At 36.2% G+C, this 27064-nt stretch overlaps 1 protein-coding gene across 3 annotated transcripts; it reads right to left on the reverse strand.

Annotated features, from left to right (window-relative positions):
* Window positions 1-964: 964 nt before the first annotated feature.
* Window positions 965-24142, reverse strand: LOC147673957 (uncharacterized). Of its 3 annotated transcripts, none has more exons than XM_086945040.1 (7): window positions 24005-24142; window positions 20547-23851; window positions 18695-18765; window positions 12645-12711; window positions 3952-4389; window positions 2480-2695; window positions 965-2043 (listed from the first exon to the last, which is right to left on the reverse strand). In XM_086945040.1, exons 5-7 carry the CDS (start codon window positions 4387-4389, stop codon window positions 1783-1785), a joined length of 915 nt encoding a protein of 304 aa, XP_086801166.1. In that variant the 5' UTR covers window positions 12645-12711; window positions 18695-18765; window positions 20547-23851; window positions 24005-24142; the 3' UTR covers window positions 965-1782. The 3 variants fall into 3 exon arrangements, with proteins under 3 accessions (XP_086801166.1, XP_086801167.1, XP_086801165.1); XM_086945041.1 differs by having other exon boundaries at window positions 20547-20616; window positions 23135-24142; XM_086945039.1 differs by having other exon boundaries at window positions 20547-24142.
* Window positions 24143-27064: the final 2922 nt, after the last annotated feature.

The raw sequence follows: 27064 nt of genomic DNA on the forward strand, positions 1-27064 counted from the left end.
GACTTTACCAGTTTGAAAAAACCATAAGTTCTGAAGAATCCATAGATTGATGTTAAATGTTGCATGGATGACTGATGGATGTGTGAAAACGTGTGTGTATGTGTAAAGGATGGATGGATGTATGGAAGGATGAAAGTGTGGATGGATGCAGGTTGCATTGTTGAAAGTGTGAATGGATGAAATGTTGGACGGAAGGACGTATAAAAGAAAATGTAGGTGGATGGATGTATAAAATGTTGCATGGATGAATGATGTATGGATGTGTGAAAAGGTGGTGTGATGAATGATGGGTGGATGGATGAAAGTGTGAGTTAATTGATGGATGTGTGAAAAGGTTGTGTGATGAATGATGGGTGGATGGATGAAAGTGTCGGTGAATTGATGTATAGATAAAATGATGGATGTATGAAGGATGTATGAAGGATGTATGAAGGATGGGTGGAAGAATGAAAGGATGGATAGTTAAAGTTGCATGGATGTATGATGCATGTGTGAAAAGCTATGTAAAAAAAAATTTACACATTAACATTTTTGCATGTAGCTCAATTTGCTATAGAATAATTACATTTGTTGTAGTCTTTTTCAAGTAAAATTGTCCATTAACATATCTTATGTACTCTGTAATAATAATGCAAATACAAGATAAAAAGCTTTAAAAAGTTTTATTTAAGTAAATATATATTTAGTATTATTGTTTGCAAGCAAATTAAACTTTAATTAAAATACTGTATTTTTAGCCTTTTAACTGAAACATAATTTGAATATCTCCCATTTTTAATTAAAGAGAGTCTGTCAAAGAGATAGTCTATCAAACAGAGAGAGAGTCTGTCAAAGAGAGAGAGTCTGTCAAAGAGAGAGTTTGTCAAAGAGAGAGAGAGTCTGTCAAAGAGAGAGAGAGTCTGTCAAAGAGAGAGTCTGTCAAATAGAGAGTCTGTCAAAGAGAGAGAGTCTGTCAAAGAGAGAGAGAGTCTGAGAGAGAGAGTCTGTCAAAGAGAGAGTCTGTCAAAGAGAGAGAGAGTCTGTCAAAGAGAGAGAGAGTCTGTCAAAGAGAGTCTGTCAAAGAGAGAGTGTCAAAGAGAGAGAGTCTGTCAAAGAGAGAGAGAGTCTGTCAAAGAGAGAAAGAGTCTGTCAAAGAGAGAGAGAGAGTCTGTTAAAGAGGGAGAGTCTGTTAAAGAGGGAGAGTCTGTCAAAGAGGGAGAGTCCGTCAAAGAGGGAGAGTCTGTCAAAGAGGGAGAATCTGTCAAAGAGGGAGAGTCTGTCAAAGAGGGAGAGTCTGTCAAAGAGGGAGAGTCTGTCAAAGAGGGAGAGTCTGTCAAAGAGGGAGAGTCTGTCAAAGAGGGAGAGTCTGTCAAAGAGGGAGAGTCTGTCAAAGAGGGAGAGTCTGTCAAAGGGGGAGAGTCTGTCAAAGGGGGAGAGTCCGTCAAAGAGGGAGAGTCTGTCAAAGAGGGAGAGTCTGTCAAAGAGGGAGAGTCTGTCAAAGAGGGAGAGTCTGTCAAAGAGGGAGAGTCTGTCAAAGAGAGAGAGTCTGTCAAAGAGAGAGTCTGTCAAAGAGAGAGAGTCTGTCAAAGAGAGACAGTCTGTGAAAGAGAGACAGTTAGTCAAAGCGAATACAAGATAAAAACCTTTTAAAAAATTTTTTTAAGTAAATATATATTTAGTGTTATTGTTTGCAACCAAATGAAACTTTAATTAAAATACTGTATTTTTAGCCTTTTTACTGAAACATAATTTGAATATCTCCCATTTTGTACATTGATTTACAGTCAAGTATTGTGTTGTTTTTCACAACTCATGTATTTTCCGTATGTATCCATTTTGTAATATTACATTGACATTTTTGGGCAAGATTGGCATTAGTGCTTCCTGAATGTCGTCAATGTCCGGTGGTATTTGGAAGTAGTCCAGTAGAATATTGTTATCTATTTCGACTGATTGTAAATTTTCTGCATTATCAATATGTACATTTAGTGTACTGTGTTCCTGATTCGCATTTTCGAGGCTATATATAGTCATATTTATTTCTTCTTCTGGCGGTTCTATTTTCTGTGAAGGAAAAAGAATTTAGTTAATTTCATATTTATGAAGTTATTTTATTTCTTTTCTTGTGTTGACCTACGGACAAATTTCTTGATATATGCAGTCTTAAATAATGTTAATAAGTAGTGAAGATAGTTTAAGAAAGGATAGATTGTGAGTACGTATAGTGAAAAGGTATAATAGAGGATTATAGACTGTTTTGTAATGTTATAGATACTTTAGTAAAAATACGTTTTCATAAAGTGGAGAGTATAAGTTAGCTTTATAGTAGTGATTAGTATAATACATAGTGTAGCTTAATGCATTTAGATAGAGAGTATTAGAAGCGATAGTTTGAGTGAATTTTAATTAGTGAATATAGAGTTTGATGGTGTTTGAAGAAGTAGATAGTATAGATTGAGTAGTAGAGCAAGTTATTAATATTTTCATAATTTGTACTTACTTGAAATTGTGTATTCCTTGTTGTGTTTAACATTTTATTGTTGTTAAATTCATGCACTGTCAAGTGCGTCATCTTAATGTAGGATCCAATTTCAATGGGAAAGTCTGTGGCATCTCTCCAAAGAGTTATTTTTACTGAGTCCGTTGTGTCTTTCACAGTTATTGATTTAAGTTTTGTATCTTGTCCGGCAATAACAATTGTTTTTATTTCTTCTTCCTGTAAGATAAAATTGGTAATAGAAATTAAAGAGAGTCTGTCAAAGAGATAGTCTATCAAAGAGAGAGAGAGTCTGTCAAAGAGATAGAGAGTCTGTCAAAGAGATAGAGAGTCTGTCAAAGAGATAGAGAGTCTGTGAAAGAGAGAGTCTGTTAAATAGAGAGTCTGTCAAAGAGAGAGAGAGTCTGTCAAAGAGAGAGAGAGAGTCTGTCAAAGAGGGAGAGTCTGTCAAAGAGGGATAGTCTGTCAAAGAGGGATAGTCTGTCAAAGAGAGAGAGAGTCTGTCAAAGAGAGAGAGAGTCTGTCAAAGAGAGAGAGAGTCTGTTAAAGAGAGAGAGTCTGTCAAAGAGAGAGCGAGTCTGTCAAAGAGAGAGCGAGTCTGTCAAAGAGAGAGCGAGTCTGTCAAAGAGAGAGGAGTCTGTCAAAGAGAGAGAGTCTGTCAAAGAGAGAGAGGAGTCTGTCAAAGAGAGAGAGAGGAGTCTGTCAAAGAGAGAGAGTCTGTCAAAGAGAGAGAGTCTGTCAAAGAGAGAGGGTCTGTCAAAGAGAGAGGGTCTGTCAAAGAGAGAGGGTCTGTCAAAGAGAGAGTCTGTCAAAGAGAGAGAGAGTCTGTCAAAGAGAGAGAGTTTGTCAAAGAGAGAGAGTCTGTCAAAGAGAGAGTCTGTCAAAGAGAGAGTCTGTCAAAGAGAGAGTGAGTCAAAGAGAGATAGTCAAAGAGAGTCTGTCAAAGAAAGAGAGAGTCTGTCAAAGAAAGAGAGAGTCTGTTAAAGAAAGAGATGGTGTCAAAGAGGGAGATAGTCTGTTAAAGAGAGAAAGTCTGTCAAAGAGAGAGTCTGTCAAAGAGAGGGAGTCAAAGAGAGTCAATGAGAGAGAGTCTGCTCAAAGAGAGAGAGAGTCTGTCAAAGAGAGAGAGACTCTTTGAAAGAGAGAGAGAGGGAGTCAAAGAGAGAGTCAAAGAGAGAGTCAAAGAGAGAGTCAAAGAGAGAGTCAAAGAGAGAGAGAGAGTCTGTCAAAGAGAGAGAGAGTCTGTTAAAGAGAGAGAGAGTCTGTAAAGAGAGAGAGAGGGAGTGAAAGAGAGAGTCTGTCAAAGAGAGAGTGTCTGTCAAAGAGAGAGAGAGTCTGTCAAAGAGAGAGAGAGTCTGTCAAAGAGTGAGAGTTTGTCAAAGAGTGAGAGTTTGTCAAAGGTGTAAGTATTGTGTGCAAGACTTTTTGGTATATAGTGTGTGTGTAAAAGGGTGAATTTTTTTTTATAAGCTTACCTCAGCAATAGTCCCAGAAATGCTCATTAATGAGCGTAGTGAAGCTGCTTGTACTGTTTTTATCGGTGATATTGGTGGAGCAGGGGGTTGTAGTATATATTGTGCCTCCTGTATTATTTCTTGAGGTATAGATAAGGGCATCATGCGTGATAGTTTCGTTTGTTTTGTGATGATAATCACATTGTTTTTGGCTAAGAAATTGCGAATCATAATTCCATTCCCTTCTTTCGTTTGCTGGTAAAATGGCTCATTGTAGCACGTTGCTTTAATGCAACTACTTTCATCAGCTAGAGCTAGATGATACATTACTTTGTGCTCTTGTTTAGCATTTGTATAGTTTGTTTTTGTCGAACATTTTATTACGTTGGCTCGGATTGTTTTTTGGTAAGGTTTGTTGTCTTCATGTTTCATTTTTTTTAGGTCTTCTATGGAAATCATCTGAAATGAGAGAAAATGTTAGTACACATTCTGAGCATACATTTTTCCCCTTTTGCTATTACCTGTAATAAAATAGCATGTTAATGAAGTTGTTGCATTTTAAACTGCCACCCATAATGCTTTGTGATCACTGTAATATGATTCTAATGTACCGTAGTGCATGATGTTGTCATTAGTATAGATGTGATCTAGTGTAGAATTGTAGTCTGTTGTGTATTGTTCTATTTTTTGCTGGCATTGAAATTGCTGCAGCATATAATCTAATAGCAAAGTTCTGTTTGGTGACATTTGTGTTAAATCTATATTGAAGTCTCCCATGATGACATATTTTGAATTTGGATACAAGTAAATTATGCTACTTAAAGCTTGTAATAATGTCTGCAAAAGTACATGTGGTGGTTTGTACAGTATAATAAATAAGTATTCAGAATCATTAAGATGCAGAGTGAAAATTAAAAAGTCAATTTCGTGTTGTGTTTGATATATTGGCGATAAAAGCATGTTTTTTTTGTAGTAAATGGCAATACCATGCTTAGTGTGCTGGTTGTGAAATTTATCAAATAATAGTAGGTGATATTGTTCTATTAAGAACGTATTCTTATCTGCTTTTCTAGTTGTGTTGATTTCAGTAAGGCATATAATATCACTGTTCATGATATTTTTGTCTGATTTCATAGCAGTGTAATTTCTTTGCAAGGACCGTATGTTATGGACAATTATATTACACTGTTGTCTATAGCTATGCAATTGTGGTACTGATATTTGTAATAGCATGTGTGTTCTTAAACGTGTCATTTCTTCATGCACTTTTGGATGTACAGCTATTTTGTCTTGCTGAAAGTTTCTAATGTATATGTTGTCTAAAGATTTAGCTCTGCTTAAAGCTACATAATGTAGATGATGTACTTTACTGTTGTTAAAGTGAATGTAAATGGGCTCAATTGTTTCTCCTTGTGTTCTATGTATAGTTCTTGCAGATGATTGTCTCAATGGGAATTGTTTGCGTATAATAGTTATAAATTTCTGTGTATATTGGAAATGCCGTGTAATAGCATGAATGGGTGTCCAATGAGGCAAAATATTACTGTGATATATGTGTTTGTTTTCTTGTCTTGTTAATTTGCCTACTGTTTCTTTATCAAAATTAATCCAAATTACATTTGGGCTGTTATTGATAGTTTCCACAAATTCTACTATACCTGTTGCACCATTTGTTAAACCATCATTGACATTTATATTGTTAGTTAAATCATATCTTAATTGCAATGCAATATGTAATATTGATGGCAGGCTCATTGTTTTAGTAGAATCTGTGGGCAACTGTTTTAGTATTTTTTTTTTTACTGCTTCACTTAAGTCTGCTGCAACTGTATCTATTGCTGTAGCTGTGTAAACTGGGTAATGGGTTATATGTTCTAATAAAACTGCATTATTTACGCTATTGACTTCATTGTTAGTTCCCATAATGTAAGGGATCGTTTTGCTAATGTTTTCAGGTGGCTCTATTTCTCGTGTTTTTATCTGTATAATATCCTCATTTGTTTGTTTCCCTTCTCTTAATCTGTTTAGTAGTTGAGCAAATGGCAAGTCATTTTGTTGTCTCATTATTTTAGTCAACTCAAATAACTTGAAATGTGTCTGCCATAAATTAGTACTTACTGGCCTATATGAATGTTTTGGGTTGTCAAATATGTATGGGTCAAAAACTGGCTTCAATTGGTAAAAGTCTCCAATTGCTAAAATAGATATACCGCCAAAAGGGAGATCAGACATTTTTATCTCTTGCAATCTATTATGTATAAAGTTGAATACATTAGCCCCTACCATTGATATTTCATCAATTATTAGCAATTTAAGATGCATTAGCTGACCTTGTAGTGTGCTTCTATTCTCATGAGTTAGCTGTCTATGAGTTAGTGTTTGTGAAATAGGTATTTTAAAAGTACTATGTAGTGTTTGTCCTTGAATGTTATGTGCTGCTTTGCCAGTTGGAGCTGTAAGCAATACATATATGTTATCTGGGTTTTCTCCTGCTTTTGTATTGTAATAACGTACTAATGTTTGGTAAAGTGCTGTTATAAGGAAACTTTTGCCTACTCCTGCACCACCTGTACAAAATGTGTAGCATGGTGTTTCTTTAGTTTTAACCCAATGCAAATGATGATATATAAAGTTAAGTTGTTCTTCTGTTAGATTTTGCATTATACTATCATATTGTTCTTTTGGCATTATGTTATTGCTTATTGATTCTTCTCTACTTGTACTTCTAATCCCTAAATCAAATGATAGGTCATACAATGGGTTTTCATTATTTTGCACTTCATGGCATATGGTGTTATCTTCTTCTGTATCTATTGGTGGTAGCAATGTATCTAATATACTAGTTTCATTGCTATTAGTTGTTAGTTGTTTATTATGTTTATTATATTTATTATGGTTTGAATCAACTGCATTTTTAAGTTCTAGATAGCGTTCATAATAAGTTCCCTTGTTATTAATTATATTATGTTCATTTCGCCATGGGTAAAAAAGCATGAGCAATTCTCTATAGTAATTTTCTGAGTCATTTTTGATGTTAAATCTGCAATAGCGAATTACTCTTGCTTTTTTTCTTTTTATGCAGTTTGTTTCGTCTACTAAATTTATCTCAAGTTCTTCGTCATCTGAGCTATGAAAGTTATTTTCAATAAGGAAATTGTCATGGCCTGTTTCTTCTTTTCCTTTACATTTTTTCTTTTCATTATACATAGATGCATAGTCAGCTAATGTACATGTTTCTAATTTTACAGGGCGTTTACTATACCTGACTATAATATTATCATATTGTATTTTACAAGACTCATCTGGTAAAGAATTGATAGTTTCGATGTCTTTTAATAAGTATGTACGCTTTTCATTAGGACTTGTATTGATAAATACAAAAGATCTTGAACTTTTCCGTAAAGGAATTTGTAGTATTAGATATGCTGCTTCTTGTGCACTTATTTCTGTACAGTTTAAGAATTTGTTCCCTATATGCTTAAGTTGTTCCTTAATACTTGGATTAGCATGTACTTCTTTAGCAGCTTGGGCAATTAGTTTGCTCATTCCTCGCTGTGATTTACTAATGTATGAAACAATATACACAGCACATGCATATGCATCTAAGATGTATTGTATATCTATGTTTGCTTGCCATGCTTTCAAAATAGTTGGATTGTAGTTATTTATAAAGCATTCAGCTGGTGTTCTTTTCAAGAAAATAGTATTTTTTTGTATAATAGATTGTATACATAAAGTATATTGTTTTAGATCTATGTTCATTGAATGCAAAAACTGTTCAAAAGTATAATTTGAAAATTCTTGGCTATTTATAGTTAGATGTATTAGTTCAATTTGCTGTAAGAGCTCGTTATTTGTTTTGTCTAGCTCTATTGGTTCTAGTATAAAAGTTTCAGGCATTGGATATCTGGGATAATGATATTTGCATGTTCTTTTATGTTTGATACGGCAGTTCTTGGTATGGCCGTGTCTTTGTAGAGGTAGTAAAGACTCTATATCTGGTTCTTCTGTTTTTGCACATGTAACATACTTATTTATGAAAGTAGTGACTTCATCTCTATCAGAAGTTTCATATAGTGGAGCATTTTCTATCCATATTATAGCATGTATATGTGGTGATCCCCGTTGTTGGAATTCCACTCTATAAAAGTAATCAATAATTTTGCCAATTGGATTACTTTCATGCAATAAAACAGAATTAAATAATTTCCGAACTTGAAAGTCAAAATGTCTTGCACATGTAATGGGATTCTGCTGTATTAATTTGCATTTTGTTTCCCATGACATATTGTTAAATTCTTCTTTTGTGCATTCTGGTCTCTTTTCTGTACGTAATAATATGTTAATTAAGTGATACCATTTCGTTTCTGCAGCAGATAACGTTAAAAAAAATGTTGGTAATCCTAATTGTCTAATCATAGCAAAGAGGTCTTTTTTGCATTGCTCCCAATATGGTGGTGAACTACGGATAGTTTTAAGTATTTTGTATCCTTCATTATACTGCAAAATTGTATCTAATTTATTCTTTATGTCTTTGGCAGTTATAATGTTTCCATTATTAAAGTATTTCCTAAGAGATATAAATATTTTGCTCTGTAATTGTTTAATGTGTAATGTTTTTAATTTAAAGAAAAGATTAGTAACACACTTTGCTACTCTTAGATCATTACTTCTTACTTCTGATTGACAGATTGTGCTGTAATGTATTGGGACATGCCTTTCTTCATTAGTCGGCCTTCGTTTCCCGCCAAATATAGTTGGGAATGCCAAATATTCAGAATCTTTGTCTTCATACAGGCCTCTTGGTGTGTTATATTCTGCAGGTGCTAAACTTAAAATATTATTTGTTTCTGTAGTAATAGTTTCATTATCTAACATAGTATCTAAATTTCCTGCTGGAATGTTGTCTGAGGAATCTGACGTATTACTTGTATCTGAAGTCTCATCACAAGAATGTATATCTTGTGTTGTATAATCCCAATCTTCATTAATAGTGATTCCATATTCTTGAAACAAAGTGCTTGTAGTGGCTAAATATAAAGCTGCACGTTTAACTTTGTTTGGTCTAACATTTTCATAATGGGTATAAGATTTATAACTTAATTTCCTTTTTAATTTTATTGGAATTGTCATGTTATCATTAATTTGCCTTGGTAAAACAGTTACTGTTGTCATAACGTCTGCAGGGACATTTACTACTGCACCTGATAGAGATTTTTGGAATCCACGTGGTAATGTTCTAATTTGTAAAAAAGGTATTCTTGGCGATACTAATCTTTCTTCTAAGTTATGCAACTGTAAGACTGGTGGGATATCAGGAAATGTCATCCCATTATATACTGAACATGGAGGTATTTTGTCTTTTGATATATATGTGTAACATGTTCTGCATATGTCATTTGTTCTGTATTTGCTAATATTACATTCTATGAATTTAGCTCTCTTACTAATACTGTGTGTATTTTGAAGACTTTGCTTATGCCAGAGTTGATTGCAAATAGTGCATGTGTACTCGGGTCCATATCTTATTTCTTCCTGAAATATCCTAATTATCTCATTTGTTGTTTGACCTGTTATATGTCTATGATTAAGTTCATTCTCTTTGTTTTGTGTCTGTTTTCTTTTTCTAGTACTGTTTACTTTTAGAATTTCTATATTTGTTGGTTGAATTAGTGATTCAACATTAGCTGTTAATGTGTTTATTATCTCAGTATTGTTAAGAGCTATGTGTGAAGCTAAATAACTGTCTTCTGTTACATGCAGTCTATTGTCCTGACTATTGCTGTTTTGTGTGTTTAGTATTGTATTTTCTACTTGTAAGTTATTCGAAGGAATTTCCCCTAATGCATTTATAGATATATGTGTCGTATGAACATATATGCTTTTTCTCGACTTTACATTTCCTTGTCTATGATTCCGTTGTGTTTGGTATAAACCTTTTTTGCTAATTGTTGTTATGTTCACTGTAGTTAAATCTAAAGTAATACTCTCAGAATTAGTAATTTGTTCTCTATTGCCTAATTTTAGGATGTATTCTATAATAAGATTAATAGAGTCAAGGTTGATAGCAATACATGTTCCATTAGGATGTTGTATTGCATTTTCATTTTGGCTATGTGAATCAAATAGAGAGTATGTATGTAGAGTTTTGAAGACTGAAATTATATATCTACCTATAGAGATCAATATACCAGTTTGTGAATTAATTGTCGAAGTTAGTGCAGATATAAATTTACTATGTAAAGTTTGTGCTGATTTTGTTAGTTCTTCGCTAAAGCATTTTTTGAGCTTTGTAGAATAGATTATGTCATTGCTAACTATGTAATTTGGTAACTTTAGAGGTTGCATACAATCTTGTTCACCGACAGAGTGCATTTCAGTGTACAAAGCATCTCCAAGATTCATAATACAGTGCAAGTCTACACTATCCCAAATATATGCTGGTTTACAGTAGTTCTTTAGAATAGCAAATATACTATTTTGAAGACAATGTGTATAGTGACTAGTTTTATCACTATGTGTATTTTTGTCCTGTGGATGTGTGTTATGTAAAAAGGGAATTTCTTGTGGTGTTTGTGTTAAAATATGTGAATCTATATTGGTATTATTTGTGCTACTTTCCTTGTTCTGCAATGTGCTATTGTGTATATTATCATGAAGTAAACTGTCATTACTTCCAGTAATAAGTTTATATGTATTATAGTAATCACTTGAATATGTGTTTGTATGTACATTACTTGTGTTTATTGTTTGTTGTACATTTATGTGTGTGTTATTAATTACATTAGTAGAATATGTGTTGGTATTTAACTTACTTGCTGGTATTGTTTCTTGTAGATTTATGTGTGTGCTATTAATATGTTGTCTTTCTGTGTTGCTCTTAAGTGTTTTCTTAAGTATACTTGCATATGTGTCAGTAGGAGTAGTCTCTTCTGGTGTATTAGTATATTGTGTTGTGCTGATCTGCTTGCTGTTCTCTTTAGATTGATTATTAGGCCCTGTTGTAGTGAGAATTGCACAGGAATACGTACTAGTACTAGGAGTATTATTTAAAAATGCTAATGGCTGTTCCTTATTCCAAAAAGTTTTTTTTTTAGATTGACATCTTTGAATGATTTTTTTGGCATTTTCTATACGCATTTCAAATGCTTGTGTGAAAAAATTTTCACTACCTTTAGTAGAATACACATAAAATTTTTTCGAAGCTACTGCATTCTTATTTTTTTCATGACGCACCATTGCTTTTTGAAGTGATTCTTTTGTAATCGTACTTATTTGTATTGGAGTTAATTCATACGGCACACAATTCAGGTTTGGTTTCTTAAGATAGTGTGCCAGATTAGTGATGTACTCTAGAAGTTTTTCAAATGTGAACTGTATAGTAATACATGTTCCATTTGGATGAGGCATTCCAGTCTTATCACGACTATGTGAGTCAAATACAAAGTATGAATCATTTTTCTTAAAAATGGAAATAACATAAATTTCCATGCAAAGTATAACACCGGAGTTGGAATCAAGTGCAGGTTTTAATATTTTGTTGAGATTTGGAAACGAAGGGTCACATTGTTGTAATATGTCTCCATAATAAGGTTCTTTAAGTTTAAGAGAATAGATAGTAGTATTGTGTTCAATAAAATTAGGTAACTCATCTGGATGCCTAAGTTGTTCGCTATTAAGTAAATGCATATCTATATATAAAGCATCACCTAATTTCATAATGTAATGCAAGTCTTCTTTAGTCCATGTATGTGCATCTTTGTAATAGTTGTGTATAATTGCAAAAGTACTATTTGGCAAGCATTGATAACCTCTCGAATTGCATGTAAATTTGTCATGACCTTGATGATAATCTGCTGCTAGTATTTGCATGTTAGCTAATCTAATTTATGAAATAATTTGATATCGCTACAGTATTGCTAGATTTTTTTGTTATCCGCGAGTCTATTTTCGTTCTCTTATTTAATCTCTATATATATATATATATATATATATATATATATATATATATATATATATCTATTGCTAATTTATATTTTATTTTGTACTTAACTATAATGCAAGGCAATTAATTGAACACTATTTTTTTGCATTGTATTTTAGGTAGCAGATTTAGATGTATTTTGTTTACAATTTTAGTGATGTACTAGCTATAAGTTATACTATTAGCATATATATATATATATATTTGGATATATATATGTATATATATATAGTTATTTTACTGTTAAATATATTCCAAGTTACAGGTTGATAGCTTATTTAAAAAACATACTTCTAATTGTATATATTTCCAAACAATTAGCAATTGTCTTTATAAAAGAAATAATTTTCAATGTTAAGTATATAAATATATATATAATTTTTTTAATAACTAATTATATATCTGATTTTGTCTAGTTTTTTTTCTCTAAATCCACTCTATTGTTGTTTTGGACTTGTTTTATAGTTGGAGCTGCTATCAAAAGAAAAAGCAATTACTTTTACTTTTTTGTTAACTATTTTTTTTTCTTAAGATTAATGTTACCTATGGAAATCTTCTATATGATCTTTTCGAATTCTAAGTATATACTATATATATATATATATATATATATATATATATATATATATATATATATATATATATGGGTGTGTGTTGATATGTGTTTTGCTTTTTCCCTTGCTATTTCTATACTTACAAGTCAATAAAGAAGCAAAATAGATACTTTTACCGTGATGATGTTTTCACTGATGTTGTGTCAAAGAATTACGTCTGATGTTATTCAATCAATTGGCAATCTAAGGAAGAATGAAACAAGCATTAATATTGAGTTGACTTATTAATATAATAAAAGCGGCTCGATACTCAAGACTATGTGTAGAAGTTGTATGTGTAGTATGTGTGTGGACTGAGTGAAGCATATTAGTAGTTGTAAATCGAGTATTAGAAGTGTATGTAGTATAGAGTAACTAGTAATGTATAGTAGTAAGGAGGATAAAGTGAGCAAGATAGAGAGAGATGGAGGGCAGGAAGAAGAGATGTTAATAAAGAGGGGTGGTTAGGAAATATTGAGAGTAGTGGAAAGATGAAGAGAAAGATAATGAAAAGAGAGAAGTCTGATAAGGAAGAGAGGATATAGAGGTGTAGAATGTAAGCTACAAAAAAATAGAAATGTAAATTACATGAAGTGATTTTTATGAGAAGTTGTAAAGAGTGTATTAGATGCATTGTTTGTAATTTTAAGCAAGTACAAAGGAATAGGAGAGGTAGTGAGATTAAGGAACACTTAATCCCTTGTTAAATCTAAATAAACAATAGAAGAGACGTTAAATACATCTGAATTTGCCACAGAGACTGAGTGATGCAACTGGGGAATTGCACACTCACTTTAGGTGGAAAAGAAAGCCCTCACACACCGACCTAGTCAGTGTCATGCTTCATCATTGGGCCCCACCAAAGAGGCCGAATGCCTCTTTGGTGTGCTACGACGCCAGAAGACTGCGGAGCAGGTTTTGTGAAAAAGGCATGTTGTGAGTTTTATAATTAAAACTGCCTAATGTGCAAGTAAAAATCTATAATTCTTGATGCTTAGTACACAAATGAAAGAGTTATGTGTCTGAATTTAATGCCCAAGGTAATGGATTTGTTAATTTAAAATACTAATTAGTCAGTCAACATGTTTCATGTTTTACAGTTGTTTACATTTCCTTAGGCATTTATAATGACAGAATTATACCCCGGCGGTATGGACTCTCTAATCGCCCACCCTGACCTGGGGGCGTGAAAGTGAAAATATCAAAAAAATGATTTAGTGCATTAAAAAAAAGGGGAAGAGCAATTGCTCATTCCAAAAGTGTTTGTGCACCTGTAAAAGAAATAACAGACAAACATAAAACTTTCACACAATTAGTTGTAAATATAAGTCATTGCGTTTGTCCAGTGTGTTCTATAGTTGTTGCATAGTGTTCCAAAATAAACACTATAGTTAACATCATCTATATAGCCTTATAGGGATGCTCACACTAACTTAGTGAAGTGGTAAAATGTGTGTAAAGCACACAAAGTAGCTAGAAAGTGTTGATGAAGAGAGGAGACACATAAAAGATCAAGAGGGCTAGAAAGCAAGAAGAGAAGTAAGTGCCGAATGGAGTGAGAAGATAGCAAGTAAAAAAAGTGCAAGATAGAAAGTGAAGACAAGATGGAGACGTAGATAGAGTGTGAAGACAGGAAGGAGAGAGGACATGAGAGAGAGAAAAAGGGAGAGAAGAGGGTGCAGGAGAGAGGGATGGTATAGAGAAAAGAAAGCATAAAGGAGATAGAGATAAGAATGATAGATAGGGAGGAAGAGGAACACGGAGAGTATTAGAAAGAGAAAAAAAAGAAAAAGGAGAGTGCAGGACAGAGAAGCATGATAGATAGAAAAGGAGCTAGAAAAAAGAAAAGAGCAGATGTAATAGGGGGCAGGAAGAAGGAAGAGAGCATAACGGAGAGATATATAGAGAAGAATGAATAAAGAAGTAATTAAAAAAAGGAAGAGAGAGTGCTAAGAAAGAACGGAGTATGCAGAGAGGAGGTGAAAAGAAGTTAGAGAAAGATAAGTAAGAAAGAGGAAGAGAGTGCCGGAGATAGAAGTATGATAGATAAGAAAGTAGAGAGGATGCAAGATAAATGGAGATCATGAGAGAGAACGTAAAATGGGCAAAAGACTGCAGAATGGAGGCAGAGGTCCAAAAATATAAGGAGTGCAAGATGGAAAGGCAGAACAACATAGGGAAGGATATAGAGAGCAAAAGGAAGAGCAAGAAAGAGAGAAAGCAGGAGTTAAAGGGAGGGTGTCCATGAGGGAGAGTGATGGCAAAGGGAAAATAGCAGAAGGGAGATAAAAAAAGAATGATGATAGAGAGTGAGGAAGAAGGAAGGAGAGAGAGCAGATGGAATAGGGGTCAAGAGTAAGAAGAAAGAGAGCAAAAAGGAGAGAGAAAAGAGAAGAGAGTGCAGAATGGAGTCAGAGGGCAAGAAAGAGAAGGAGTGCAAGATGGAAATGTAGCACAATATGGGGAAGGAGATAGAAAGTTAAAGTAAGAGAGAGGGCAAAAGGGAGAGCAAGGGAGAGAGAGAAAAAGCATGATGTAAAGAGAAGGATGGAAGAAAGAAGGTGAGAGGGTAGATGAAGAAAAGCACAAGAGTGTGAATATAAGATGGAGTGGCCAAAATAAAGAGAAATAAAGAAGGAATACAAGATAGCAACATAAGGAGCAGAGAAAGAAAGGAGAGAGATGGAAAGGGTATGCAAGAAGAAGAGAGGGGCAAAAGGTAAGAGCAACAGGGAGAGAGATAAAGATCAAAGGAATAGGAAGAGAGGGCAGGAGAGATAAGCATGATAGAAAAGGATGGAGAGAGCAAGCAGAAAGGAGAAAGGACGCAGGGCGCAAAGGGAGCAGCTTTTTTGCGCAAGCTAAAACCTAATGAGAACTGTAGTGTGAGTTTGGGTCGGCCCTCGTCATTCATTGTCTGGCTCCATAAATTGAGCCTAGCCATTGGACGAGGGGCCTGTCCGTCAATTTAAAGCAGACTCAGGGGCGTTCAAGATTCTTTGGCTTTTGCCGACAAAACGACGCCGGGAACGCCCCCGATTCTAGCCCGGCATTGCCGGGACCTGCCTTTGATGACGTATCAGGTTTCTTTGTCTGTGGCGGAACAAATTGCAGGTAAGCGATGATGTCTTTTGTAATATAAATGACTGTATTTTTTGAATGCCCCATCTGAAATGTTTAATCACGTTTTTTTTTTGTTCTCTGCAGGTATTTTGCGACGGCCCGGTGGGGGGAACAATTTCCGGGCGGGATCCTTGGCTCGCTGTCTGTCTCCGTCTCCATGGTACAAGGGATTTCTTGCAGGTAAGAGATGGTATCTTTTAAGGACAGAGATGGAGAGTGAAGGCAGGAAGGAGATAATACGCAGGAGTAAGAAGAAAGGCAGAAGGTAAAGGAAGAGTAAGAAGTAGGGCATGAGCAGGGAGGGAGAGAGAGCAGATGGAAGAGGGTGCAGGAGAGAGGTATGGTAGAGAGAAAAGAAAGCATAAAAGAGATAGAGAGAAGAATGAAAGATAGGGAGGAAGAGGAACATGGAGAGTATTAGAAAAGAAGGAGAGTGCAGGACAGAGAAGCATGATAGATAGAAAAGGAGCAAGAAGAAAGGAGAGAGCAGATGGAATAGGGGGCAGGAAGAAGAAGGAAGAGAGCAGAAAGGAGAGATATATAGAGAAGAAAGAATAAAGAAGTAATTTAAAAAAAGAAGAGATTGCAAAAAAAGAACGGAGTACGCAGAGAGGAGGTAAAAAGAAGATAGAGAAAGAGGAAGAGGGTGCAGGAGATAGAAGTATGATCGATAAGGAAGTAAAGAGGACGCAAGATAATGGAGATCATGAGAGAGAACGTAGAAAGGGGAAAAGACTGCAGAATGGAGGCATAGGGCAAAAAATAGAAGGAGTGCAAGATGGAAAGCCAGAACAAGATAGGGAAGGAGATAGAAGTGAAAGTCACAGAGTGCAAAAGGAAGAGCAAGGAAAAGAGAAAGCAGGAGTTAAAGGGAGGTGCATGAGCAAGAAAGAATTAAGAAGGGAGCAGTTGGAAGAGGGGGCAAGAGGGAGAGTGATGGCAAAGGGAAAATAGCAGAAGGGAGATACAAAAAGAATCATGATAGAGAGGGAGGAAGAAGGAAGGAGAGAGAGGAGATGGAATAGGGTGCAGGAGAGAGAAAAAAGAGCAAAAAGGAGAGAGAAGAGAGTGCAGAATGGAGTCAGAGGACAAGAAAGAGAAGGAGTGCAAGATGGAAATGGAGAACAACATAGGGAAGGAGATAGAAAGTGAAAGTAAAAGAGAGGGCAAAAGGGAGAGCAAAGGAGAGAGAAAATGCATGAGGTAAAGAGAGGGTGGGAAGGAGGGCATGAGCAAGAAATAAGTAAGAATGGAGCAGTTGGAAGAGGGTGCAAGAGGGATATTGATGACAAAGAGAAAAGAGCAGAAAGGAGGGAGATAAAAAGAGAAGCATAATCGAGTGGGAGCTAGAAGGAAAGAGAGAGCAGTTGAAATAGGGGGTAGTAGGGAGAAGGAGAGAGCAGAAAGGAGAGATATATATAGGAGAGCAATAAAGAGAGCAGGAGGGAACAGATTGTGATGGAAGAAAGAAGGTGAGTATAGATGAAAAAAAGCACAAGATTGTGAATGTAAGATGGAGTGGGCAAAATAAAGAGAAATAAAGAAGGAATACAAGATAGCAACATAAGGAGGAGAGAAAGAAAGGAGAGAGATGGAAAGAGTATGCAAGAAGAAGAGAGGGGCAAAGGGTAAGAGCATGCGAGAGAGAGATAAAGATAGGAATAGGAAAAGAGATGGCAGGAGAGATAAGCATGATAGAAAAGGGAGAGAGGAAGCAGAAAGGAGAAAGAACGCCGGAAATAGAGAGATAAAGAATGAATTCAAGAGACAGCTACATTTAGGAAGTAGAGAAAGAAAGGAGAGAGATGGAAAGGGTATGCAAGAAGAAGAGGGGCAAAAGGTAAGAGAGCAAGAGGGAGAGAGATAAAGATAAAAGGAATAGGAAAAGAGAGGGAAGGAGAGATAAGCATAATAGATAAGTATGGAGAGAGCAAGCATAAGTAGAGAGAGCAAGCTGAGACGCAAGCTAGAAAGAGCATCAGAGAGAAGGTAAGGAGGAGTAAAAGTGAGAGCAGAATAGAGTGAGTAAAAGAAAGTGCATGATAGAAAGAAAGAGAAGAGGGGAATATAGGAGAGAGTGTAGGGGCAAAAGGTAAGAGCATGCAAAGAGAGATAAAGATAGGAATAGGAAAAGAGATGGCAGGAGAGATAAGCATGATAGAAAAGGGAGAGAGGAAGCAGAAAGGAGAAAGGACGCAGGAAATAGAGAGATAAAGAATAAATTCAAGAGACAGCTACATTTAGGAAGTAGAGAAAGAAAGGAGAGAGATGGAAAGGGTATGCAAGAAGAAGAGGGTCAAAAGATAAGATAGCAAGAGGGAGAGAGATAAAGATAGAAGGAATAGGAAAAGAGAGGGAAGGAGAGATAAGCATAATAGATAAGTAGGGAGAGAGCAAGCATAAGTAGAGAGAGCAAGCTGAGACGCAAGCTAGAAAGAGCATCAGAGAGAAGGTAAGGAGGAGTAAAAGTGAGAGCAGAATAGAGTGAGTAAAAGAAAGTGCATGATAGAAAGAAAGAAAAGAGGGGAATACAGGAGAGAGTGTAGAAGAGAAAGGATGCAAAAGAGGGAGAGGAAAAAAAAGAAGGAAAGTAGGAGAAAGTGAGGAAAGAATAGAGCAGGAGTAAATAAAATAGAAAGACTGCTGGCAAAATCATGAATGAGATGCAGAGTAAATGCAAGAGAGAGGAAAGGCAAGAATGCAAAATTGAAAGGGAAGGCAAGAGAAAGATGTATATATGTTGCATGTGCTGTCTCAGTATCTAATCATTTGCTCATCTCCAAACTAAATCAAATGTTGTTTATGAGGCAAACTTTTGTGTATATCCAGCAAAGAATGCCCAGTACAGACAGAAAGAACAAAGTCTTAGTTATAAGTTTTCCTTTACCTTTGACCTCTCTCCTGATTACGACCTCACCAGTGCTGCTTTCATCTCCAAAGTAAATTAAATGTTGTTTATGAGGCAAACTTTTGTGTATAACTATCTAGCAAAGAATGCCCAGTACAGACAGGAAGTACTACCCAAAAATGTCTAAAGTAAAACAAGTTTTAAGTATTAACGTACCGTGTTGAATGAACGAATTTGAAAGATGTGTCCGCGATGGGGCAGTTGCACCAAATGGCAAATTTTTTGTCCTGTAAAAGCAAAATATACCGTTAGCAAAAGTTTGAGAAGAGTGAGGACATTTGTGTGAAGTATATTCGAAGTTGTAAATAGAGAATTAGAAGCAGTATGTATTATAGAGTAACTAGTATAGTAGTAAAGACTATAAAATAACAAGGTGGAAAGAGATAGAGGTCAGGAAGAAGAGAGAGATGGATAGAAAGAGGGGAAGATAGGCAAAAAGAAAAGGAGTGAAAATAAAAAAGGAGAAGGATGATGAACAGCGCAAGTTAAAAAGAAGCTTGATATGGAGAGAATGCAAAGAAGTGAAAAGACGACAAAAATAAAGACAAAAATAAAGAAGTAAGAGTGCAGGAAATTGAAGTATGATAGATAAAGAGTGAAGCATAATAGAGAGGGAGCAAGAAGGAAGGAGAGAGCAGCTGGTAATTGAAAAAAGGAAGAGAGAGTGCAAGAGAGAACGTGAGGAACTTTTTTGGACAAAAGAATGTTAAAAAGGGTATATAAAGAAGAAAACCACAAGAGTGTGAAAGTAAGATAGGTAGAGTGTGCAAAATTGCGAGAAATAAAGAAGGAATACAAAAGAGCGAGATATAAGGAGGAGAGAAAGAAGGAGTGGTGGAAAGTGTCTGGAAGAAGAGAGGGGCAAAATGTTAAGATATCAAGAGAGTGAGAGAAATAAAGATAGAAGGAATAGGAAAAGAGAAGGTAAAAGAGATAAGCATAATAGATAAGTCGGGAGATAGCAAGCAGAAGGGGGAGGACGCAAAAAATAGAGAGCACGAGAGAGAAGAAAAGGATGGGTAAAAGTGAGAGCTGAATAGAGATGGAGTAAAAGAAAGTGTGCAAGAGAGTGAGAGAAATAAAGATAGAAGGAATAGGAAAAGAGAAGGTAAAAGAGATAAGCATAATAGATAAGTCGGGAGATAGCAAGCAGAAGGGGGAGGACGCAAAAAATAGAGAGCACGAGAGAGAAGAAAAGGATGGGTAAAAGTGAGAGCTGAATAGAGATGGAGTAAAAGAAAGTGTGCATGATAGAAGGGAAGAAGATTAAAACAGGAGAGAGAAGGTATAAGAGAGGGCATGAAAAAAAGAGGGAAAAGAGAAGAAGAAAGAAAGTAGGTGCAATAGTGAGGGAAGAATAGAGCAGGAGTAAATTAAAGAGAAAGACTGATGGCAAAATGGGAAAGGAGATGCAGAGTAAATGCAAAAGAGATAAAGGCAAAAATGCAAAATTGAATTGTAAGTCAAGAGAGTGAAATGTATGTATGTTGCATGTGCTAGCTTAGTATGTAAGCATTTGCTGCCGGGACCTGTAAAGAAGGTGGGGATGAATATATAGGGTGAGGGCAGAAGAGTGAGAATGCAGGAGAGAGAAGGAGAGCAAAAGAAAGAGAAAGTCGGAGAAAAGGAGAGAAGAATAATGCGAGAGTGAAAGAAAGGACATTGAATGTAAAATTGTGAAGGAGATGCAGAGTAAATGCAGAAGAGAGACATAAGGAAAGGCAAGAAAGAAATTGAAAGGGAAGGCAGGAAATAAAGAGATCTATGTATATTGCGTGTGGTAAATGAGTCAAAGCATTCCCTACAGGGACCTTTCCAAAAAGTGTTTGTTATAAGTTTTACTTCTCTGTTGATTCCAACTTTACCAGTGGCACTCTTGTACAAAAGCATAAGATGTGCTTTATGAGCGAAATTTTGTGTATAAGTATACAGCAAAGAATGCTTAGTACAAACAGCAATTATTAAAAAACGAAATGTATTAAGTAAAATAAATAAAGTATTAACATACCGTGTTTATATAACGAATTTCAAATTGTGTAGTCGATGGGTCAGTTGCAACAAACGTGTACTTTTTTATCCTACAAAACAAAAATAGCATTAGCAAAATATTATGAGTGCAGGCCAAAAAAGCAGTGATTTTCTCATTCAAACTGTGCAAATTGAATCTTAGCCAAAGCTTTGCGTACTAGCAATTAATGCGTTCTAATGTAATAGTATGGCAATTATTTGCGTCACGTTACTGGTTTGTATGTGCCTTTAAAAATATAGAAATCCGCGCATGCACGTTGTGAAAAAAAAAAAGAAGGAATGTTGTCAGTGTTTTATTTAATTTCTCGCATCGTGCAAAGCAGTTTGTGAACTAAAGTTGTAACTGAACATATATATATATGTGTGTGTGAAAGATTAGTCTTACCTAAATCAGTGAAATGGATTAACAAAAAACATGGTGAAATTGGCCAAATGTATATACAACACAATTGAATTGTAAAGTGATACGTATTCTTACTGCAAATTAGTTTTACAGAAAGGCATACTTACATGCGCAAACATTTTCATCCTAAATGCACAGTTTGCAAACATTTATATCGTAAATGTACCTATTGGCGATGTATGAAAAAGAACTCAAAGGCATTAAACAAAAACATGGGGAAATTGGGAATATGTATATGCAAGACAATTTAAATCTAAAGTAATACGTATTATTACTGATTTGTTTGCACGTATAAAAACTGTAAAATGTGCTCGTAATACCGTTGCTCAAAAGAACAGATTACTTTCACAGAAAGGCCTGAACTTACATGCGCAAACATTTTCCTCCTAAATGCAGTTTGCCGATGTATAACTTTGTACTGAAAGTCGTCGTGTCTCACATTATCCTAACTGTTCTTTATGTTCAAAGTAAATGTAACGTGCCTTCATGCTCTGACTAAATCTAGTGTTGCGACAAACACATGCTTGTGCTCATCTAACTCTCAGCCCTACGATTTGAGCATATTAAATAAAAAAAGGGGACAAATTACTTTCACAGAAAGGGCTAAACTTACATGCGCAAACATTATCCTCCTTTATGCAGTTTGCCAATGTATAACTTTGCACTGAAAGTCGGCGTGTCTCACCTTATCCTAACTGTTCTTTATGCTCTCAGTAAATGTAACGGGCCTTGATGCAATGACTAAATTTAGTGTTGCGACAAACACATGCTTGTGCCCATCTAACTCTCAGCCCTACGATTTGAGCATATGAAATACAATCTGGCATCGCACAAACAAGGCACCCAAAATGTACATAATGACGAATTGCATTAAACAGCAAGGCCTTACAAAGTAAGCATGTGTAAAGGCCATGAATAAAGTAGACATGCGCAACCATTGAAATCGTAAATCTACCTACATTTTTCTCCTAAATGCAGTTTTCCGATGTATAACTTTGCATTAAAACTCGTCGGTCTCACCTTATCCTAACTTCTTTATGCTCTCAGTATAAAATCTGGGACAAATGACTTTCACAGAAAGATAGAAACTTACATGCGCAAACATTTTCCTCCTAAATGCAGTTTGCCGATGTATAACTTTGCACTCAAAGTCGTCGTGTCTCACCTTATCCTAACTGTTCTTTATGCTCTCAGTAAATGTAACGGGCCTTCATGCTCTGACGAAATCTAGTGTTGCGACAAACACATGCTTGTGCTCATCTAACTCTCAGCCCTACGATTTGAGCATATGAACTAAAAAAGGGGACAAATTATTTTCACAGAAAGGGCTAAACTTACCTGCGCAAACATTTCCCTCCTAAATGCAGTTTGCCGATGTATTAGTTAGCCCTGAAAGTCGTCGTGTCTCACCTTATCCTAACTGTTCTTTATGCTGTCAGTAAATGTAACGGGCCTTCATGCTGTGACTAAATCGAGTGTTGCGACAAACACATGCTTGTGTTCAGTTAACTCAGCTCAACAATTTGAGCATATGAAATAAAATCTGGCATCGCACAAAGAAGGCATCCCAAATGTACATAATGACGAATTGCATTAAACAGCAAGGCCTTACAAAGTAAGCATGTGTTCGAATTTTCAAAGGCCATCAATAAAGTAGACATGCGCAAACATTTATATCGTAAATCTACCTACATTTTCCTCCTACATGCACAGTTTGCCGATGTATAACTTTGCACTGAAAGTCGTCGGTCTCACCTTATCCTAACTGTTCTTTATGCTCTCAGTAAATGTAACAGGCCTTCGTGCTTTGACTAAATCTAGTGTTGCGACAAATACATGCTTGTGGTCAGCTAACTCAGCCCCACTATTTATGCATATTAAATAAAATGTGGCATCGCACAAACAAGGCATCCAAAAAGTTCATGAATAAAGGAGACATCCGACAACATTTATATCGTAAATGTACCTATTGCCAATGTACCAAAAAGAACTCAAACGCATTAAAGAAAAAAATGGTGAAATTGGACAAACGTAAAGGCAACAAAATTTAATTCTAAAGTGATTCATATTATTACTACTTTGTTGCGCGTGTAAAACTGAAAATTGTAGTCGTAATACCGCTGCTCAAAAGGACAAATTACTTTCACAGACAGGAAGGAACTTACAGTTTATGTCGAAAGGCTCCAGTCCGCTGTCTCGAAGTATACCTCCTGAGATCGGTCGAGAAATCGAGAGGCTCCAGTCCACTGTCACGAAGTATACCTTCTGAGCTCGCTCGAAGAAATGTTTCTTTCCGTGGCTGTAGTCCTTTACATACTGTGGAAGACAAAAAAAACGGCAGTTAGTTCATTAAATAACAAAAGACTTGCAAAGTTTGTTGTTAAGAACATGTAGGTGAGATGTTGTTTAGGATGTTGCTGTCTCGACATATGTAAATTGCCGATAGGAGGCTGTCTGGCCGAATGAAAAGGTCATGGATGCTGTGACTCGTTAGAGTACTTAGTGGCAATGTGCGACTTTTGCCGATCTTGAATATCAAAGCTTAGTGGTAGACGAGTTGGCGCCACGCTGCCTGCAAATACAAAAAGAAGTGCTGGTGAATATCATTTTGTTAAAGTAGAAAAACACGATAGCTCTTTCCAATAATTCCCTACACAGAAAGCACACGATATAAAATAACTATTAAAGTAAGCATAATAGAATTACGACACCACGCCGCCGACATATTCCTGCAAATAAAGGGAAAGAAATGAAGTTAGAAATTACTTTTGAAACGTAACAAAACACTCCGGGTATTCGAAAGTGACAGTAATTCTTTAGTTACCAAAAACATCGCTTACCTGCAAGTCGTCACGCCACGGATGAGACCCGACACGGAAACACTAGAGAGAACAGGAAAAAAGAAACATCAGAAGAACATAAACAAAATAGCCCGAACACCTGTTACGTTAAATCTACAACACCTGTAATAAAATACAAATTACATTTGAATCTATCTACACCGAGTCGCACTAAGACATGACAACAGCGCTTACCTTAAAGTTGTTCGTCCACGGAGAAGGAAACCCGACACGTCACGGCAGGCTACACAGAAACAATAGAGAGAACAGCCCAAAAAAGAAATACATTACAATATAAACAAAACAGGCCGAACACCTAAAAGAAATTACAATGACATACAAATTTAAATGGCGTACCTGAAATCCATCGTCCCACGAAGACAGACACCGAGCGCAAAATGGCGAGCGGAAACCGCAACCACGCCCAGATCCCAGGACCACGCAGCAACGCGGAAAAAAACCTGCAACGAAAGTGATATAAATTAATTCTAAAAAAAGCTTTACAAAGTTACAAAAACTCACAGTCATTAAAAAGAGACAGACATTTATTAATTCCAACACACACCATCGCTTACCTGCAAGTCGTCACGCCACGAAGGCGACCCAACCCGGAAACAGTATAGAGAACAGGCCCCAAAAATAAATACATTACAATAAAAACATAATAGGCTGAACACATAAAAGAAATTACAGCGACATAAAAATGTAAATTAAAAAACACACCATCGCTTACCTGCAAGTCGTCACGCCACGGAGGAGACCCGACACGGAAACATTAGAGAGAACAAGCGCAAAATATATAAAACAAATAGGCTAAAGACTGTAAAACACATAAAACAAATTACACTTATATAAAAATTAAACGCGTACCTGAAATCCCTCGTCCCACGAAGCCAGACACCGAGCGCAAAATGGCGACCGGAAACCGCGACCACGCCCAGATCCCGGGACCACGCAGCGACGCAGAAAAAAACCTGCAAAAGAAGTGAGATAAATTAATCCAAAAAAAAGCTTTACAAAGTTACAAAAAGTCACAGTCATTAAAAAGAGACAGTCATTTATTAATTACAACACACACCATCGCTTACCTGCAAGTCGTCACGCCACGAAGGAGACCCGACACAGAAAGATTAGAGAGAACAGACCCCAAAAATAAATATACATTACAATATAAACCAAAAAGACAGAATACATATAAAAGAAATTACAATAACATACAAATTTAAACCGCGTACCTGAAATCCATCGTCCCACGAAGCCAGACACCTTGTCCAAAATGGCGACCGGAAACCGCGACCACGCCCACATCCCAGGACCACGCAGCGACGCAAAAAAAAAACCTGCAAAAGAAGTGAGATAAATTAATTCTAAAAAAGCTTTAAAAAGTTACAAAAACTCAGTCATTAAAAAGAAAAGAGACAGTCATTTATTAATTACAGCACACATCATCGCTTACCTGCAAGTCGTCACACCACGAAGGAGACCCGACACAGAAAAATTAGAGAGAACAGGCCCCATAAATAAATATACATTACAATATAAACCAAAAAGACAGAATACATATAAAACAAATTACAATAATATACAAATTTAAATCGCGTACCTGAAATCCATCGTCCCACGAAGCCAGACACCGAGCGCAAAATGGCGACCGGAAACCGCGACCACGCCCACATCCCGGGACCACGCAGCGACGCCAAAAAAAACCTGCAAAAGAAGTGAGATAAATTAATTCTAAAAAAGCTTTACAAAGTTACAAAAACTCAGTCATGAAAAAGAAAAGAGACAGTCATTTATTAATTACAGCACACACCATCGCTTACCTGCAAGTCGTCACACCACGAAGGAGACCCGACACAGAAAAATTAGAGAGAACAGGCCCCAAAAATAAATATACATTACATATAAACCAAAAAGACAGAATACATCTAAAACAAATTACAATAATATACAAATTTAAATCGCGTACCTGAAATCCATCGTCCCACGAAGCCAGACACCGAGCGCAAAATGGCGACCGGAAACCGCGACCACGCCCACATCCCGGAACCACGCAGCGACGCCAAAAAAAACCTGCAAAAGAAGTGAGATAAATTAATTCTAAAAAAGCTTTACAAAGTTACAAAAACTCAGTCATGAAAAAGAAAAGAGACAGTCATTTATTAATTACAGCACACACCATCGCTTACCTGCAAGTCGTCACACCACGAAGGAGACCCGACACAGAAAAATTAGAGAGAACAGGCCCCAAAAATAAATATACATTACATATAAACCAAAAAGACAGAATACATCTAAAACAAATTACAATAATATACAAATTTAAATCGCGTACCTGAAATCCATCGTCCCACGAAGCCAGACACCGAGCGCAAAATGGCGACCGGAAACAGCGACCACGCCCAGATCCCGGGACCACGCAGCGACGCCGAAAAAAACCTGCAAAAGTGAGATAAATTAATTCTAAAAAAAGCTTTACAAAGTTACAAAAAGTCACAGTCATTAAAAAGAGACAGTCATTTATTAATTACAACACACACCATCGCTTACCTGCAAGACGCCACGAAGGAGAGCCGACACAGAAACATTAGAGAGAACAGACCCCAAAAATAAATATACATTACAATATAAACCAAAAATACAGAATACATATAAAACAAATTACAATAACATACAAATTTAAACCGCGTACCTGAAATCCATCGTCCCACGAAGCCAGACACCGAGCGCAAAATGGCGACCGGAAACCGCGACCACGCCCACATCCCGGAACCACGCAGCGACGCAAAAAAAAAACCTGCAAAAGAAGTGAGATAAATTAATTCTAAAAAAAGCTTTACAAACTTACAAAAACTCAGTCATTAAAAAGAGACAGTCATTTATTAATTACAACACACACCATCGCTTACCTTACAGCGAGCCAAGGATCCCGACCGGAAATTGTTCCCCCCGCCGGGCCGTCGCAACCTGCAGCGAAAAATAAAAAAAAAACGCGATTAAACATTTCGGATGGAGCATTCAAAAAATACAGTCATTTATATTACAAAAGACTCCATCGCTTACCTGCAAGAAATCCCTTGGAGCACGAAGACGGAGACAGACAGCAAGCCAAGGATCCCGACTGGAAATTGTTCCCCCCAACGGGCCGTCGCAACCTGCAGAGAAAACAAAAGACACCATCGCTTACCTGCAAGAAATACCTTGGAGCACGAAGACGGAGACAGAAAGCGAGCCAAGGATCCCGACCGGAAATTG

This window comes from Lissotriton vulgaris, chromosome 12 (genome assembly GCF_964263255.1).
Source record: "Lissotriton vulgaris chromosome 12, aLisVul1.2, whole genome shotgun sequence".
In the NCBI taxonomy this organism is placed as follows: domain Eukaryota; kingdom Metazoa; phylum Chordata; class Amphibia; order Caudata; family Salamandridae; genus Lissotriton; species Lissotriton vulgaris.